We start from the raw sequence: 18,510 nt of genomic DNA on the forward strand, positions 1-18,510 counted from the left end.
CAGGCCGTAAGACTACTGAACTCTCTGCTACCATCCAGGTCTCATCACGTATGAAGCGCCAGTAGTGTTATACCGTTTATTTTTTACTTGTGTTGTAAATGCATCTTACAGTAAATGTCAATCTTCTGGAGTATGTTCTGTTAATGGTAAATGTGTTTGTGGTAATATTACTTTATGTGGTGGGTTATATGCCTGTGTTGTGCATCTTGACCTGGAGAGCATTGTTTCATTTGGCAGTATACTCGTTGAATGACAATGAACTTGAACTTGTACTTGATAAAGGTCCTCTACCAACCTAGCTGTACTCGAGAACACCACCCCACTTCCCCATCAATAAAGTCCACAACAAGATCCTGGAAGAAGTGGACTGCTTCCCATATATTAGGAGTCACCTCTTGGCAAAGACAGACATGAGTGTTGCAATTCACACCATATTCACATGCACCACCATGTCCTTCACCACACCTGGAAAAGATTCTTTGAAGATCAGGACCTCAAACCTGGCATGAAGCTTGAGGTCTTCCAGACAACGGTGATCCTTGCTGTCCTGAGTGCCTCTGAGACACGGTCTATCTGCAGCGGGTGCCTGTAGCATTTTGAAAGGTACCATCAGCACTTTGCCACAACATAGTTCAAATCCATTGGCAGCAGAAGCAAATCAAGATCAGTGTCCTTTCCCCATCCAACTTCAACAACAACTGCACAGTTAGCTCTGATGGGCAGAAGGCATCATTCATATGCCCAACACCAAACAGAAACTACATCAAGATCTTACCAGATGGACAGAGGCGCATTTCAAAAATGCTCCCCTAGGAAAGGTGCAATATGGTCACTGACTTTTAGGAATTCATAGCCCATAACCATTCAAGGTGGAGAACAAGCATTTGAGTCGCCATTGAGACCCCCCCCCCCCACAAGTATTTTCATCAGGACCATAGGGACCAAGAGAAAATGGCAGAAGTATGCACCAGCCCCAAAACTACACTTTGCCACCTCTAGCAGGACTTGTGGTCCCACACTGGCCTCTTTGGCTATTTCAGAACTGGAGAGGAAGCGGATCACCCTGCATCAATCTAAGAACGTCCTGGTTTGGCAGGAATCCATTAACCTCTGTTATTAAATGTCCAACAGGTCCAACAATGGCAGTTGCCTTAAGAAGAGGGAAATCTCAGGTTTCCACCAGCCTTAGTGTAAAGTAAAGATTTCTGACCCCACCTCTGGAAACCCTGGTACTAATTTTACTGGAGGAAATGGTTTCTCATTCATCTACCTTACCAACTTCTTCAAATATCTGAAGAACATTCAAGTTCAGACATACCACATGATACACCACAGCCAATAGGATTCCATCAGCAAAAGACATTACCCTCTGTATACACCCACTCTCCTTACATCCTGCCCTTTGTTCATGTCTTACTCTATGTTACCTTGTGCAATCATCTGTTGCCTTTGATTTAGTTATATTGTTTTCTACTTCATTCATCAAAAGAATGAGCACTGAGAAGCAATGTGCTTTGTCGACTCCACCAGTACAGTCAACAAAAGGAATTATTGAAGGAAAAATTGGTAAAGCCATCTTCCATCAATAAGTACTTTTCAACTATATTTATATTACCTCACCCATGCAGTGGTGACTGGGTATCTTATATGGGTCTTGGTATCACTTCACAAAAAGTGCTGGAGGAACTCAGCAGATCAGACATCTATCGAGAGGAATAAACAGTTGACATTTCGGGCCAAAGTCCTCGGACATATTCCTCCAGCTCAGACATATTCCTCCAGTCTCCAGCTTAAACATCATCTGTCTATTCCCCTCCGGCGACGGGCGCCACTGTAGTGTGCAGCGGATAATGAAACGCTATTCTAGTTCGGGGCATCGGAGTTTGGAGCTCAGGTCCAGTGGCACCTGTAAGGGGTTTGTACCCTCTCCCTGTCACCACATGGGTTTTCCTGGCAGGTCCAGTTTCCTCCCACAGTCCAAAGATATACCGGTTAGCAGGTTAAATCGATCATTGTAAAGCGTCTTGTGATTAGGCTAGGATTAAATAGATGGGCCTGTCCCACAATGTATCTCTAAATAAATAGCTGCTGTCTGATTTGCTGAGTTCCTCCAGAATTTTGCATGCATTGGTCTGGATTTCCAGTGCCTGCAGAATTTCTTGTGTCCATGTTTGGCCTCACCTGCCATCACGTGAATGGACAGCCTGAATGCATATTCGCATTATCACTGGACAGCTTTGGTTATCGCGTTACCCAATGGGTACAATCTTCCATTTGAGTTTCTCCCATTGGTGTAGGCGCCTCCCAGGATTTATATTCAAGTTTACATCTTCCTAGGCCTTTGATTTCCATAAGGAGAATGTTCATTCCCCCCTCCACCCCCATTCATAGTGGGTAAGGACAGGGAAGGCAGCACAAAGGGAGGAGGAGACAGAATTTTGCTATGATGTTTTTCTATCATCCATGTGTTACATTAAAATGTCCTGCACTTATTAGGTGTAGATGAAAATACCATACATAGACCATTGATTTAGGAAGGGCAGAGGGCAGTCAGTTGTTGATGTGATTACTTTCACCACTGTAAGAATCAGATGGAAGTGGAGTATGCTCATTTCCTCTGAGAGGAAGACTGCTCCCGTGCACTGGGTCCAATTGCTCAGGCAATGCCAGTGTGATGCTTTTAATGTTTTTTCTGTTCTCTGTGTCTGCTATCTATGTCAGATGGCATGCAAGTGCCTTGCTTTGGACTGTCAATCTTGCCTGATGGTTTCTCTGTGCTGGAAAGATCCAAGGCCATGTTGCCTTCCTCGATTACATCAGTGCAGTCAGCTACAGGCTCCCGAACTGTGCCCACTTCCATTTGTGACGACTCTACACTGCTCTCCGCCTTATCCTCTCGCACAGATTCCACACCTTTGCCTCTCATTGTTGGGTCCATAGACTTTTTATGCATTCCTAAATGTTAATTAAAGGCTGGTTAGTGATGGTTTGGTCAGAGGTTTCTCTCTCCGTAGATATAACACTCTACAGAATCATACCTCTCTCACTAGCTATGGATTCACAAAACATAGAGTATAGAGGAGCACATAAAGAGTATAAAGGACCATATAGTCTTACAAAGAGTTAGCTAACTAGTCATAATCTTCCTGTACTTAGACCAAACCCCACCTCCTCAATTACATATCCAATGAAAATATACATTGCTCGAGGAAGTGCAGCATTGAAAACCAAACCATCCTTGCGGGAATCCATAATCTGTTCAAAGGCAGCATCCGATTAAGTGTGCCACGTAGAGGTGCTATCCTGGCACCGGATGTGTGCCGACACTTACGGGCTGCACCCTTTGGCTGTGTTCGATGTTAAAGGAAGTAATGCATTTCTCTGAATTGTACACTGTACATGTGATAATCAAATCTGAATCTGAAACATGAAATCATGTAATCTCAGGGTTTAACAGCTATTTACTTCTTAACTTACTTGTTTTCTGGACAAAAGGACTGGGATCAGATCATCTTAAACGTGTAAATTACAATCTCAAAACAATTTAAGTCCATTCCTACTCAGCCCAAAATTTTAATTAAAATTCATCTTTTATCAGATCATATAGTTACTCTGAAATGGAGGTGGATAGGTGAGGAAGGAGGATCTGAAAACTAAATTTATACTCTAGTCTCAATAAACATCAGCAAGGACTTTCAATTGATAATATTACTGAGATGGTCCACAATGCAGACAACGATTGTTGTCTGAAGACCAAATCTTTTTAGTTTCCATTTTGAAAAGCAACAGAAAGAGTATTTGTCTCAGCCTGTAATATAAAGGAGATACCAGATGTACCGTGGAGAGCATTCTAACTGGTTGCATGATCGTCTGGTATGGAGGGGTCACGACACAGGATCAGGAAAAGCTGCAGAAAGTTGTAAACTCAGCCAGCCCCATCATGGGCACCAGCCTCCCCAGCATCGAGGACATCTTCTAAGGGCAATGCCTCCAAACGGTGCCATCCATCATTAAAGACCCCCATCACCCAGGACATGCCTTCTTCTCATTGCCAGCATCGGAGGGGAGATACAGGAGCCTGAAGACATAAACTCAGTGTTTTAGCACAGCTTCTTGCCCTCTGCCATCAGATTTCTGAATGGACAATGAACACTACCTCACTATATTTACCTCACTATTTTTGCTCTCTTTTTGCACTACGTGTTTAATTTAATTTTTAATAGATGTATTTCTTGTTGTAATTAATAGTGCTTTTGTATTGCGCTGCACTGCTGACTCACAAAACAACAAATTTCATGACATGGGTGGTATTGTAGCGTAGTGGCTTGCACAACACCTTCCTATACCCGTGACCCAAGTTCAATTCCCGCCACAGTCTGTAAGGAGCTTGCACATTCTCCCCGTGACCGTGTGGGTTTCCTTCGGGTGCTCCGGTTTCCTCCCACAGCTCAAAGACGTACTAGTTGGTAGGTTACTTGGTCATTGTAAATCATTCTATAATCAGGCTAGGGTTAAATTGAGGGTCGCTGTGCCTGTCCTCAATAAAAAAGTATAAGTATGTCAGTGATTTGAAATCTGATTTCAATACCAGCAAACCAACTATCTGCTTTAAGTTCTGCCACCTCTCCTGTTCCTGAGAGAGGTTTACGATTTACTTTCAGCCGTAGACTCAATGCCCCAAGATGAACTTTGCAAACCTCTCCATCCCGGCACCCCACCCCTCACACAGCCCAGTAACTTGCAGTTGCTTACCAAGCAGCCAGGGGGCGCAAGACCCCACCAAACCGTTCTTGCCGGAATTGAGTATGGATTCAGGTAGTGGGATGGAATGCCTGACCATGGCCCCATACAGTCCATATTCTGCCATCACACTGCTCCTGCCCCAACACTTCTCCCTCTTCCTCCACTTCGCTCTTCGGTTCTGAAACCACACCTGAGGGGAACACAGTGTCAACCAACGTTATTAAACTTTAAACTCTAAAGTGAAGGAGAAGATGGCGGTGCGACGGCAGCGCACGCGGCCACTCCGGTGATGAATACCTGTTATCTGTCAAGTAGGAGACCGTGCACAATCCTGATTTGATGGAGACGGACGTGAGAGTACAGAGGAACATCTGGAGAAACTTCTGAAATGCCTGCTTCGCTGCCACTGCTACTGTGTGGTAACAGGAATCTCTGGAGCAGAAGGCCCCGAAATCCTCGGCTTTGCTTGTTTCAGCGGCCGGGGCGAGGTCGAAGGTGCTCGGGAGGCTGTATCGGAGGGGCTGGTCGGAGGCTCGAGTTTTCGGACGGATGGACTCAGTGTCGGCTGTGGTCGGCTGCTTCCAAGGCATCGACAAGTTGACGGTGCCTGGAGTTTTATGGCAGGGAGTTTCTCCCTTTTGACGCCTGCTATCGGGGACTCGGGAGTCGATCGACTCGGGGACTTTGAGACTTTTTTTTACCGTGCCCATGGTTTGTTCTTCATCAAATTATGGTATTGCTTTGCACTGCTGTAACTATATGTTATAATTATGTGGTTCTGTCAGTGTTAGTCTTTGGTTTGTCCTGTTTTCTGTGATATCACTCTGGAGAAATATTGTATCATTCCTTAATGCATGTATGCATTTCTAAATGACAATAAAAGAGGACTGACTGTTCTCATAATCTAATCTAATCTAAAACTTTTGCCGTGACCGCAGCCCAGTGGCAGCTGTCGGTGGTGGATGCCTGCGCCTTGCTGTGGCACCCAGCTTGATGATTTCACTTGGCTTCCTGCTAAGCCCTTCCTCACATCACAGTTACAAGTACTGTGCCTTTATTCCACACAACGTTAAGCAACAGCAACGTGTGGTAAAATGGTGCAGCAGGCAGAGCTGCACCATCAGGGTCAGTCCTGACGTCGGGTGCTGTCTGGGTGGTCTACGTGTTCTCCCTGTGACTGGCTGGGTGACCCCTAGGTCCTCTGAGTTTTCCTCCCACATCTTAAAGGCGTACTAGAGAAACATAAGAAACTGCAGATGCCGCACTCTCCATACTGCTATATTCTCTGGTTACTCTAACATGCTGGTAAACTGTTCGGTTGATTGGTTACTCAATAACCTCTCACTCAACATCAGCAAAACCAAAGCTGATTAGCAACTACAGGAGTAGTTCCTTCTTACAGGGATCAGAAGTAGAGAGGGTCGGTAACTTTAAGTTCCTTGCATTGTTATATCAAAGGATCTGTCCTGGGACCAGCACGTAAATCCCATCACAAAGAAGGCATGACAGCATCTCTTCTTTCTTAGAAGTTTGCGTAAATTCAGCAGTCATTTAAAACTTTGACAAACTTCTATAGATGCACAGTGGAGAGTATCCTAACTTGTTGCATCAGGGCCTGGTATGGAAACACCAATGCTCAGGAACAGAAAAGTCTACCCAAAGTGATGGATGCAGCTCAGTCCAATATAGGCAAAACCCTCCCACCACTGAGTATACTTTCATGAAGCACTGCCACAAGAAGGCGGCATCCATCACCAAAGACCCCCACTATCCAGGCTGTGCTCTCTTCTTGCTACCACTCAGGCGGGAGGTACAGAAGCCTTAGGTCCCACATGACCAAGTCTCAGGAACAGTTACAGTACTAGGCTACAACCATCAGGGTTCCTGATCCGGCACGGATAACTTCACTCTCCACAAATATGAACTGATTCTACAAACTATAGCAACACACATCAAAGTTGCTGGTGAACGCAGCAGGCCAGGCAGCATCTCTAGGAAGAGGTACAGTCGACGTTTCAGGCCGAGACCCTTCGTCAGGAATGCTGCCTGGCCTGCTGTGTTCACCAGCAACTTTGATGTGTGTTGCTTGAATTTCCAGCATCTGCAGAATTCCTGTTGTTTGTGCTACAAACTATAGGTTCACTTTTAAAGACCCTTTACAGCTCATATTCTCAGTATTTGTTTTGCACAATGTGTCTTCTTTCGTACATTTGTTGTTTTTTGTCAGTCTTTGTTCATAGTTTTTCATAAATTCTACTGTATTTCTTTACTTCCCTCTGAATGTCTGCAAGAAAATGAATCTCAAGGTAGTATATGGTAACATATACATACCTTAATAATAAATTTGACTTTGACTTTGACTTTGACTTACTCTAGGCTACTCCTCAGCACCAGTGAATGGAAGGAATTTAAGGTGGGAGCTGCAAAAGAGAACAAGTCACAGGGATGTCAGAGGAGAAACGGAACTGACAGAATTGTTCTTAAGAGCCTCACCTTGTCTCGTAGTATTGGCATTGGTTTATTATTCACGTGTATCAAGATTCATTATAGGAAGGATGAGGAAGCATTGGAAAGGGTACAGAGGAGATTTACCAGGATGCTGCCTGGTTTAGAGAGTATGGATAATGATCAGAGATTAAGGGAGCTAGGGCTTTACTCTTTGGAGAGAAGGAGGATGAGAGGAGACATGATAGAGGTGTACAAGATAATAAGAGGAATAGATAGAGTGGATAGCCAGCGCCTCTTCCCCAGGGCACCACTGCTCGATACAAGAGGACATGGCTTTAAGGTAAGGGGTGGGAAGTTCAAGGGGGATATTAGAGGAAGGTTTTTTTACTCAGAGAGCGGTTAGTGCGTGGAATGCACTGCCTGAGTCAGTGGTGGAGGCAGATACACTAGTGAAGTTTAAGAAACCACTAGACAGGTATATGGAGGAATTTAAGGTGGGGGTTATATGGGAGGCAAGATTTGAGGGTCGGCACAACATTGTGGGCTGAAGGGCCTGTACTGTGCTGTACTACTCTATACAGTAAAAAGCTTGTCTTGCATACCATTTATACAGATCAAATCTTTACACCGTGCAGTGTGCCAAATAAGGTAAAACAATAACAATGCAGAGTAAAGTGTAACAGCCACCAAACAGTCAGTGCAGATAAACAATAAGGCGCAAGATAATAACAAGGTGGATTGTGAGGCCAAGAGCCCATCTTATCATACTAGGGAACCATTCAATAATCTTGTAACAGTGGGGTAGAAGCTGTCCTTCAGCCTGGTGGTGCGGGCTTTCAGGCTTTTGGGTCTTATACCCTGTAGGAAGGAGGAGAAGAGGTGATGTCAGGGTGGGTGGGATCTCCCATTATGCTAGTTGCTTTACTGAGGCAGCAAGAAGTAGGCACAAAGTCCATAGAGGAGTGGTTGGTTTCCATTGATGTGCTGAGCTGCGTCCACAACTCTCTGCAATTTCTTGCGCTCACGTGCAGAGGAGTTGCCATACTGAGCCATTTATGCATCCATACAGAATGTTTTCTATGGCGCATCATTAAAAATTGGCAGGAGTCAACGGGGACATGTAGAATTTCTTTAACCTCCCGAGGAAATTGGTGAACTTTCTTGGCCGTAACTTCAATGAGGGTGGACCAGGATGGACTGTTGGTGATGTTCACATCTATGTATTCGCAAATGTGTAAAAAGTGTTCACAGCCAGTGCAGCGTGGTTACTGTTGTCATGTGGGAGTGCAGTGGCAAAGTGTGCACCACAGAGTTACACCAACAGCAGTTATAGAGACCATTCACTGTCAGATAAAGTTTATCCCCTGCTTCTCTTTGAGGCGGTGCCTTTATATTTATATAGGCATCCGTAAGTCTCGTGAGACCATGGATTTGTGCCTTGGAAGGTTTGCAGGGCGCAGGCCTGGGCAAGGTTGTATGGAAGACCGGCAGTTGCCCATGCTGCAAGTCTCCCCTCTCCACACCACCGATGTTGTCCAAGGGAAGGGCACTATGACCCATACAGCTTGGCACTGGTGTCATCGCAGAGCTATGTGTGGTTGTGCCTTGCTCAAGGACACAACACGCTGCCTCAGCCAAGGCTCGAACTAGCGACCTTCAGATCACTAGACGAATGTCTTATCCACTTGGCCATGCACCAACATGGCGGTGCCTTAAGGAGCTTTATAACCACTGCGAGAGCCTCACGCCTGATACCTCATCCTGAATTCTGCACCTACACCCCCCACAACGAATTCATGAAGAGGAAGCCTGGATATTTTTGCACAGGTTTCTGCGTGGTACCTTGAGCCCACAATGTTGAAGTACGAGCTCAGAAGCGGGAGTGGCAACAAATGAGCCTCAGCTAACCCAGCAGACTCAATCTTGTATTCACATGTAACAGCACCGAGAAGGCCATTCAGCCGTCAGGTCCATGCTGCCTTCCGGTTGAGTAAACCCCTCAACTCCATTCCCCCCTCTCCTTATTTCCATGTATTTCTGCCACATTCCCTCACATGTCCATCAACACCACTTTTTAATTCTTTTTGCCACCAATCCATACCAAGTGACCATTTACGTAAGGCAAACAGTTTACATGGGAATCGAGAGCACCCCGAGGAGGTCCATGGTGTCACACAGGGAGTGTGCAAACTCCACACAAATAGTTCCCGAGGTCAGACCTGAACCCAGTTCCCTGGAGCTGTGAAACGGAGGCCTCAACCATTGCACTGCTACTGCTATGCCACCCCTCCTTATCGACAAGCAGAAGAGTTTACATCATTCTAATTCTCACCAATCTCATCTGGTTGATGTCCAATTAGATTGTAACCAAAATGTGAAGACCCTGTACACCCATTTCAGGATAGAGCAGCGGTTTACCTGTATTCGGTCTTCAGCCAGCTCTGTCTTCACAGCTAACATTTCTCTGGCATAGACATCAGGATAATGAGCCTCATTAAAAGATTTCTCTAGTTCCTCCAACTGGTGAGCTGTAAACACAGTCCTGCGCAAATCAGAAAATCAAAAACATCAGTCTTGTGCAATGTTCCCTCTAGAGTGTGTGTGTGTGTGTGTGTGTGTGTGTGTGTGTGTGTGTGTGTGTATGTGTGTGTGTGTGCACACATGTCTTTTGCTACTAGCGCACAAGGGAATTTAAACTGCGCACAAAAGGGTGTCACTCGCTACCTCATTGGCATGTTAAGTATATTTCACAATCATACACAATCACATTTCATTTTCTGGTTTCTGATGCAGACGATTATGTGAAGTTTGCAATGATTTGTCTGCAAATTTTAGAACTGGCTTATTTATTCTGTTATTATTGAAGAAATGATTGATTCACCATGTTGAATACCAAAGAAGCACGAAAGAATTGCTAGTTCATTTAAAGCAGAATGGCTTAATGAAACAGTAGAAACTGCTACACTAAAAGCTCATGAGGTCAGGAATGTGCAGCTACAAGAAACATATATGTACAATACAGAGACCACTGCATTTATTGTCACGATGCAAAAGTTGCTGGAGAATTTGCAAGTGGGAGAAGGTGGAGTGATATTTGGAAACTTGACTTTTTAAAGTGTCATTTAGCAAGCAAATCACATATGGATGGTTTGCAAAACCTCTGGCAAGAAAATTCTTCATTACCCACTACAGGCCTGCTACGTGTATTTTGTGAGAATGCGGATGAACAAGAGCACAAATAATCTAACCCAGAGGAGATCAAAGTTATCGATGGTGTTTTGCTCGATGTCAAAATGAATACCCCTATATATGAAATTCAGTGCACAAATGTTGTTGTCACTGGGAAAAAAATTGCACAGCACAAGAATTTTGGACACGCTAGTCATATCAAATTGGAGGGAACAGTAGTCTTGTGCAGTAAGGGAAGAAGGAAATCTTGCATTTACATCAGGTCCTTCATAATCTTCGAAGATCAAGGGATCAACTTTATTCAACTTTATGGTGTGTTGGTGCAACATGCAAACAAAAACAATGTTCAACAATTATACAGAATAAATAATTATATAACAGTAAAGTTAGAAATATAGACATGGAAAAAAAATGTGCTTAAATGCATAAATGTCAGCATGTACAGTATTTACAATGTAGACTGTATTGTAAAAAAAGTGGTTTGAAGTACAGTGACTGAGGTAATAAATAAAGGGGGTGGGGGTGGGTATCTAGGATGGCTGATCAGGTTAACCTCCTGGGGAATGAAACTATTATTTATTTATTTAGAGATACAGTGAGGATTAGAGCCCTTCCAGCCACACTGACCAGTAACTCCTGATTTAACCCTAACTTAATCATGGGACCCTTTACAATGACCAATTAACCTACTAACCAGCACATCTTTGGACTGCGGGAGGAAACCAGGGCATTTGACAGGGAGGACGTGCAGACTCCTTACCAAAGACACTGGGAGTGAACTCCAGACTCTGATAGCCTGTGTGTAACAGCACGGTGAAGGTCTCAGCCTGAAACATCAACTGTTCATTGATTTCCATAGATACTGCCTGACAGATCATTTTTGTGTATTTTCCAACTTTGCAGACAAAATTGACTTATGGATGTTTGTATTCCCACCTTCTTCAAAAGGGTGTCAATCATACAATTGCCCAGTAAGAGCAGGGTGGGTTGCCTCTATGACAATCGCACAGTTGCACTCACATCTACTGTGACGAAGTCCTCTTCCCATTGCCACCATCAGAGAGGAGATACAGGAGCCTGAGGACACACACTCAATTATTCAGGAACCACTTCATCTCCTCCACCATCAGATTTCTTGAACAAGCAGTCAACCCTACTATGGGCACTGCCCAACTTATTTCGTTCACTTTTTTCATTACTTATTTAATTATTAATTATATTTATTTCTTATTATAATTTATAGTTTTTTATGTATTGCACTGTACTGCTGCCATGAAGCAATGGGTTTCACAACATATGCCAGTGATAATAAACCTGCTTCTGATTCTAAAAATGAAAATATGTTCTTTTCTCTAAAATTATAAAGGGTGTAGAGGGTAAACTGCAGGAAACGTCTCCCCATATCAGAGGTAAATAAAACTAGAGGATGTAGTTTAGGGCAAGGAAAGAGGGGATATGAGAGAGGCCTTCTACACCCAGAGAGTGGAGAGTGCATGAAAACGCACAGCGTGGGAGAGTGGTGAAGCCGGGTCACTGACAGCATTCAGGAAGCATCGAGATTAAGCCAAATAGACTAAGCACAAAAGGCTAAGGACTATGCACTGGCCAGTGGGGTTAGTACAGGAGGGTGCCCATCAGTCAATGTTGGGCTGAATGGCCTGCCTCCGTATTGTAAGATTCATTTGATAATAAAAAACAAACCAAATACTGGAGAACAGCATAAATTACATCGTACTGCTGTTAAACAGCAGCAGATGGGCACACCCTTCACATTCTGCAGTTCTCCTGCTTTTGTCACTGAAAAGTACCATATAAACTTTAAATGTTCATGCTGCTTCATATAAAAAGAGGCTTTGCTGAGACACTTGCTATACATACCACATATTATTTACTGTATATACATACATATACATATACATACACACACACACACACGCACACACGCTCGTGGCCACTTTATTAGGTACACCTGTTCACCTGCTCATAAATGCAAATATTGAATCAGCCAATCGTGTGGCAGCAACTCAATGCAGACATGGTCAGGAGGTTCAGTTGTTGTTCAGACCAAACACCAGAATGGGAAAGAAATGTGATCTAAGTGACTTTGACCGTGGAATGATTCTTGGTGCCAGACAGGGGGGTTTGAGTATCTCAGAAACTAGTGACTTCCCGGGATTTTCACACACACACCAGTCTCTAAAGTTTACAGAAAATGGTGCAAAAACAAAAAAATAAAATCCAGTGAGCAGCAATCCTGTGGGCAAAAATGCCTTGTTAATGAGAGAGGTCAGAGGAGAATAGCCAGACTGGTTCAAGCTGACAGGAAAGCAATAATCACAGTGGTGTGCAGAAGAGCATTTCTGAATGCACAAGGTATTGAACCCTGAAGTGGATAGGCCACAGCAGCAGAAGGCCACGAACACACACTCAGTGCCTACTTTATTGGGTACAGGAGGTACCGAACAAATTGTCCACCAAGAGCATAGTAAAATGCAATAAATATCTACTCTTCATGTTTCACATGTAAAAACTGCTTTGGTATGTATCATAAAAAGTTACTCTCCACAAATACTTCAAAAAGGTATAGCTTCCATTAGCTTGTAAGAGAGGAGACCAGAGATTAAATGTTGTCCTTTGAAACAAGGGGCTTTATTATCTGCTTCCTCCATTTATCTTCTGTTCATCACCAACAGATCTATTCTCTAGAAAGTTTAAAAGGGGTGTTCTGTGCCACCCCGCCCCCTTTAAAAGGGGGGCATCACAGGAGTGTGGTGGTTAGTGGGATGCTATTACAGCACCAGAAACCCAGGATCAATTCCCCCACTATCTGAAAGGAATCGGTACGTTCTCCCTGCGATTGTGTGGGCGCTCCAGTTTCCTTCCACATTCCCAATGCATGCAGGTTGGCGGGTGAATGGGTTACATGGGAGTAATTGGATGGCGCAGGCTCATTGGGCCAGATGGGTCTGTTACTGCTCTGCATCTCTAACTAAAACAAAAATAAACTGAAATAATGAACCTCCACCAGATATAATTGGCCTCTGAGCACAATGTGTCACAGCGTATCAAGGATCTGATCGCTGATGGATTTGGAGTGATCAGTACAGCCAGAGCTGATGAAAGGACTGAGCCACGGCTGCCCTTGCTCACATGGGGCTTGATCAACCGTTGCAAGCAATGGCGGCCATTGCCTCCAAGTGCTGAGCAAACTTCTCTGCAAAGCATCTTCCAGTATATTTTACTTACATCTAGGATCTACCAACCCTGCCTCAGCCCCTCAGCCATTTACACTAAGCAACAGTTGATTTGGACCAGTCACAAGTAACATTGACTATGTTCATTAGAATAGTGGGTTAGAATCAATGGGCAGTATGTAGGGTCATTGATAAGGCTGCTTTTTGTTATACTGAATCTCTTTAATGGCCTTACTTAAAATGAGAAAAGTTTAAAACTGTTCTTTATGCAACAATCAGAATGTGGGAACCTATCGAATATTGAAAGGCCTAGATAGAGTGAATGTGGAGAGGATGCTTCCTATAGTGAGGGATCTAGGACCAGAGGGCACAGCCTCAACACAGAAGGAAATCCCTTTAGAACAGAGATAAGGAGGAATTTCTTTAGCCAGAGGGTGGTGAATCTATGGAATTCATTGCCACAGACGGTTGTGGAGGCCAAGCCACTGGGGATATTTAAAGCAGAGGTTGATAGGCTCTGCATTAGTAAGGATGTGAAGTTTATGAGGGGAAGGCAGGAGAATGGGGTTGAGGTGGTTGATCGATGGAGCAGGTTGGACGGGAAAAGTGGTCGAATTTGCTCCTATGTCCTATGGTCTTTGGAACTGGTAACCGAGCAGTTATCAGAGGCTAGTGAATCAATCCCGGACTCTCCTTCCATCTGCCACCGGAAGTTCAGACATAGGATCACGTGACACATGAAGAAGCCATTCAGACCATCACAACGGTGCCAGCTCTTTGACCCAGGTGAAACATGATTCAACAACATGCCAGTGGAAGCTCCTTTCTACAGTCTCTGCTCAGTCCAGGTTCTCCTCATACCTGTGTCGCCTCTTCTTCCTTTTCACCGGGGGTGCTGCTGAGCTCTTTGGGCCGCTGTGATCACGTGACATCTCCTCATCATCTGAGGTGAGGCAAGGAGAGACCACAGTTACTGATAAATCCACCCAGTCCAAAACACCCAGCAAATTCACTGTTAAATCTTGTAGCATCCTACTTTGTTGCGGTTTGCAGATGGCTGCCAAAGTGACATTAAATTACTGGATCACTAAGTCAAAGCATACTAATTCTAATGCCATAATAGAAAGCTTTTATCTGTAAAGGTAACTACAGATCAGTGAGTACAATACAGTGAGGAACCATCTGATTTATAAATTGCACATTACACATTTAGACAGAGACACAACGTAAAGATTTTTACTCCTCGTGTATATATGAGGGGTGTAAGAAATAAAGTTAATTCAATTCAATTCATTCCCTTCAGGGAAGAAAACCTAGCATTTTCATCCTCTCTAGCGGTAAATATACAGCACGTGACTTCACCACAGTGGTTGTCTCTGGGGTGAAAAATCCTATCATTGACAATTAAAAGTTAGGTAGAAATGCCTTGTGAACATGCTGACAAATTAATAGAAATATTCAAAATATTACATCTTATCTATTAACATCCTTATTTACTCAATATACTTTCAATTGTTGAATTACTTGAGGACCTTGTAGAATAATTTATCTTTTTAGAATAAAACGTCAGATTTATTAGCGGGAGTGTAGCGGCTAGACAGGGATGGCAGATTTCTCTCCCTGACGGATATTGAAAAAGCAGCTGGATTTTTGCATAAATACCGTCATTTTACTTTCATTTCAGGTGTGGGCACGTGGCCAAGTGGTTAAGGCATTCGACTAGCGACCTGAAGGTTGTGAGTTCGAGCCCCAGCCAAGGGAATGTGTTGTGTCCTTGAGCAAGGCACTTAATCACACATTGCTCTGCGACGACACCGGTGCCAAGCTGTATGGGTCCTAATGCCCTTCCCTTGGACAACATAGGTGTCGTGGAGAGGGGAGACTTGCAGCATGGGCAACTGCTGGTCTTCCATACAACCTTGTCCAGGCCTGCGCCCTGGAGAGTGAAGGCTTTCCAGGCACAGATCCACGGTCTCGCAAGACTAACGGATGCCTTTACATTGATTATTACTGACGCAAGACTGGAGATTCCCTATGCAACTTAATTTCCAAAGCTGCCTTGGTAAGGTTCAAACTCAGAATCAGCATAGATCTTTGCATAGGAGTTTGATCACGTAACACTGTAAACCTGTTCCTGTTCCACTGCACAGGGTAATTCATTACCGCACCCTTAACGAGTTGTGGTGCTGATGAAGCGTTTTGAGAGTATTTGGCAGATCATTACGGTTCGCAGAATATCCATTATTATGCTTTGGGGTTAGTTATCTGAGCTACCATTTTTATAGTCACTAATTAGCATATTCCATGTATTCCTTGGTAAGTGGGACAGTGGCAGGTAGCCTAGCGGAGAGGGCGGGGTTGGGGCAGTGGTTAACGTGACACTTGTGTGCCAGGTTCACTTCCCACCGCTGTCTGTAAGGAGTTTGTAAGTTTTCTCCGCGACCACCCGGGCTTCCTCTGTGCAGGTTAGTAAATTCATTGGTCACATGGGCGTAATTTGGCAGTGCAGCTCGTTTAGCCGGAAGGATCTGTTACCTGTATCTCTAAATCAGAAACGGCGCTGCATCTCTAGCTGAAAAATAAAATAACAATCTAATTTCAAAAACCGAACGAACTATTTCCAAGGCTCAATTAGTCCCCGCCCTCTCTGCTACTGAAAACTAACTTGTTTTCGCTCCTTCCCATCTCAGGATTGTTCATTCTGTTTCCCTTCCCGCAGACGCTGCCTGATCTGCTAAGTGATCCCAGCATTTCCTGCCTTGATTCCTGCGCTATTGAGATGACAGGCAAGGCGTAATCCAAGCGAAAGGACATCAGGCACGCACCCCCATGTGCTGAACCGGACACAATCATCAAAAGAAGGAAGGGCGTACAAAGGAAAGCTACCATATTATATGGAGCAATAGATCAGACATCCGCAACAAGCTCACTTGCATTGTAAACAGGGGCCTTGATGAAACACCACGCCTCATCTACAAATTCCCACCTTACTATTACACCTCATATTGGAGTCATAGAAAAATACACCTTGGGCCCATGGCGAAACCATTTAAAACTGCCTGCTCCCATCGACCTGCACCAGGACCACAGCCCTCCACACCCCTGCCTTCCATCTGCCTATCTAAACTTCTCTGAGACGTTGAAATCGAGCTCGCATGTTATTGCTTTAACTTTCGCAACGATACTTCAAAGCCTGGAAACGAATCGAATTTGATCGCCAGATCAATGAAAAAAAAATACAAAGAAAATATTGCAAAGAAAAGTACACCAAGTGACATTGTAACAGAAGAGGTGGATTGGAATAAAGACTGACGGGGGATTGATACTGTGGGCCGGTGTTCGTCGTGACAGGTCCCTTAGCCTCGTGCCCGATTTCTCCCTCTGTTTAAAGTCACTTTAGTTTCCAAGAGACCCTGCTTTGAGGGTTTTTTTGCCATTAGTAGCTCCGAAACAATGGGCGGAATATTCCACATACGCCTCAGGTTAACCTCCTAGCCCTAAGCAGATACCCAGCGCTGGGAGAGCGCGATAACCCCTCCTGCCTGTACTCCAGCGTTAGCCTAATTATTGACACTGGGGCAAATCTGTGCCACAATAATGACGCGAGCAAAGCCCAGCACAATTCTTCCACAAGTTCTAAACTGACCATTTGATGACGGAAGTCCAGTTCTCCCCTGCTTTAACGAAATGGGACTGTGGAGTCCCCGCAGCGCCGAGAACAGGGGCGACAAAGGAAGAAAATACAACGGGGAATCGGAAAATGAAAAGATGATTAGAGAACTGGTCATCTGACAAATAGACTTGATCAGCAAGTTTTAAATTTGTGTCGATCTAGAACAATATATGGAAAGCCATATACTGGCCTGTTCTGCCTCGGCTGAATACTTCACTTTACTCAGAGGAAACCTCAACACAGCAAGAATAAGACTAGTGTCACTTAAAAGAGTCTGGCAATAAAATGAGCGCGATTTACGCAACGGGACAACTGGCCCTATCATCTATCGAATCTTGTCAGACAAGGTGTACCTCTATCTCATTGCCTGGAGCACAGGCAGCCCAGCCCATTTTAGATATGCTCTCCAGAGTTAGCCTGGGTGTTGTCTGAGGCAAAGTTCCGCCACAAGGGCTTGACAAGCGGCAAGGGCAGTGTCCAGTCAGTCAACCCCGACCCGAGTTGCAGGCAAATTGGGTAGTTCGAATCGACACACATAGGAGGGAGGGGGGAGGATGGTGGGCTAAGGAAGGTAAATGGGAAGGGGTAGGGAGAGTGGGACCGGAAGATAGGCGGAGACCGCGGCCGGCTTTACCGGAGTTGTGCGGCGGCTGCTGGCTGTCGTGGAGAGCCACCCTGCGGATTAGCGGCAGGTGACCATGCAGGCCGGATGGTCTGGCGTGCAGCTCGGACAGCACGTCGAGAAATGCGGGTCGGGGCGGGCGGAAGGCGCTGAGGGAGCGGCTACACAGCAGCCCCAGTCCCAGCCCGGCCGGCAGCAGCCGCGGCGCCCCTGGCGGCGGCGGCGGAGGAGCAGGTGGCGCGACTCCCGCCTGTTCCGACTCGACGGCGCTATCCAGTCCCAGCAGGTCGGTGATGGCAAAGCCCCTGGAGCGGCTGCTTTTCTCGGGCTCCTTGGTGGCGTACGGAAAATCCCCCACAAGTGGTTTGCCCACGGCTTCACTGCTCTCTTCCCTGCCGGTCATGACGCCGGGTTGTCCTCTCCCGGCTTCCCCGGGCCGCCCTCTCTTTCCCAACGGCACCATTCAGGATCCCGGAGTTGCGATCGGCAATGGAGCTTTTCTACCTGCCCCCCAGCCCGTGGGACGCTGCCCGGGTCCAATCAGCGGCCGGACAGCCTCTTCCTGGCCAACCACCAACCCTACCCCACCCGACACGGCCCAAATCCGAGCAAAGATTGAAAGACTGAACGACCACCTTTAC

The 18,510-nt window shown here is 45.2% G+C and overlaps 1 protein-coding gene across 1 annotated transcript; it reads right to left on the bottom strand.

The window, feature by feature from the left end:
• Nucleotides 1-424: 424 nt before the first annotated feature.
• On the bottom strand, nt 425-18,272 carry vsx1 (visual system homeobox 1 homolog, chx10-like). Its single transcript, XM_072266884.1, has 6 exons — nt 17,882-18,272; nt 14,436-14,517; nt 9,610-9,733; nt 4,753-4,933; nt 2,761-2,955; nt 425-573 (listed from the first exon to the last, which is right to left on the bottom strand). Exons 1-6 carry the CDS (start codon nt 18,270-18,272, stop codon nt 425-427), a joined length of 1,122 nt encoding a protein of 373 aa, XP_072122985.1.
• Nucleotides 18,273-18,510: the final 238 nt, after the last annotated feature.

Source organism: Mobula birostris, chromosome 8, assembly GCF_030028105.1.
Source record: "Mobula birostris isolate sMobBir1 chromosome 8, sMobBir1.hap1, whole genome shotgun sequence".
Taxonomy (NCBI): domain Eukaryota; kingdom Metazoa; phylum Chordata; class Chondrichthyes; order Myliobatiformes; family Myliobatidae; genus Mobula; species Mobula birostris.

Excerpts from the sequence above, each read along its gene's own strand:
- vsx1 (XM_072266884.1), bottom strand. The coding sequence starts at position 18,272 with ATGACCGGCAGGGAAGAGAGCAGTGAAGCCGTGGGCAAACCACTTGTG. Across the intron at positions 9,734-14,435 it reads AGGAAGAAGAGGCGACACAG|GACTGTGTTTACAGCTCACC; the intron begins GTATGAGGAGAA and ends TGATTTGCGCAG. Across the intron at positions 4,934-9,609 it reads TGGCTGAAGACCGAATACAG|GTGTGGTTTCAGAACCGAAG; the intron begins GTAAACCGCTGC and ends TGTTCCCCTCAG.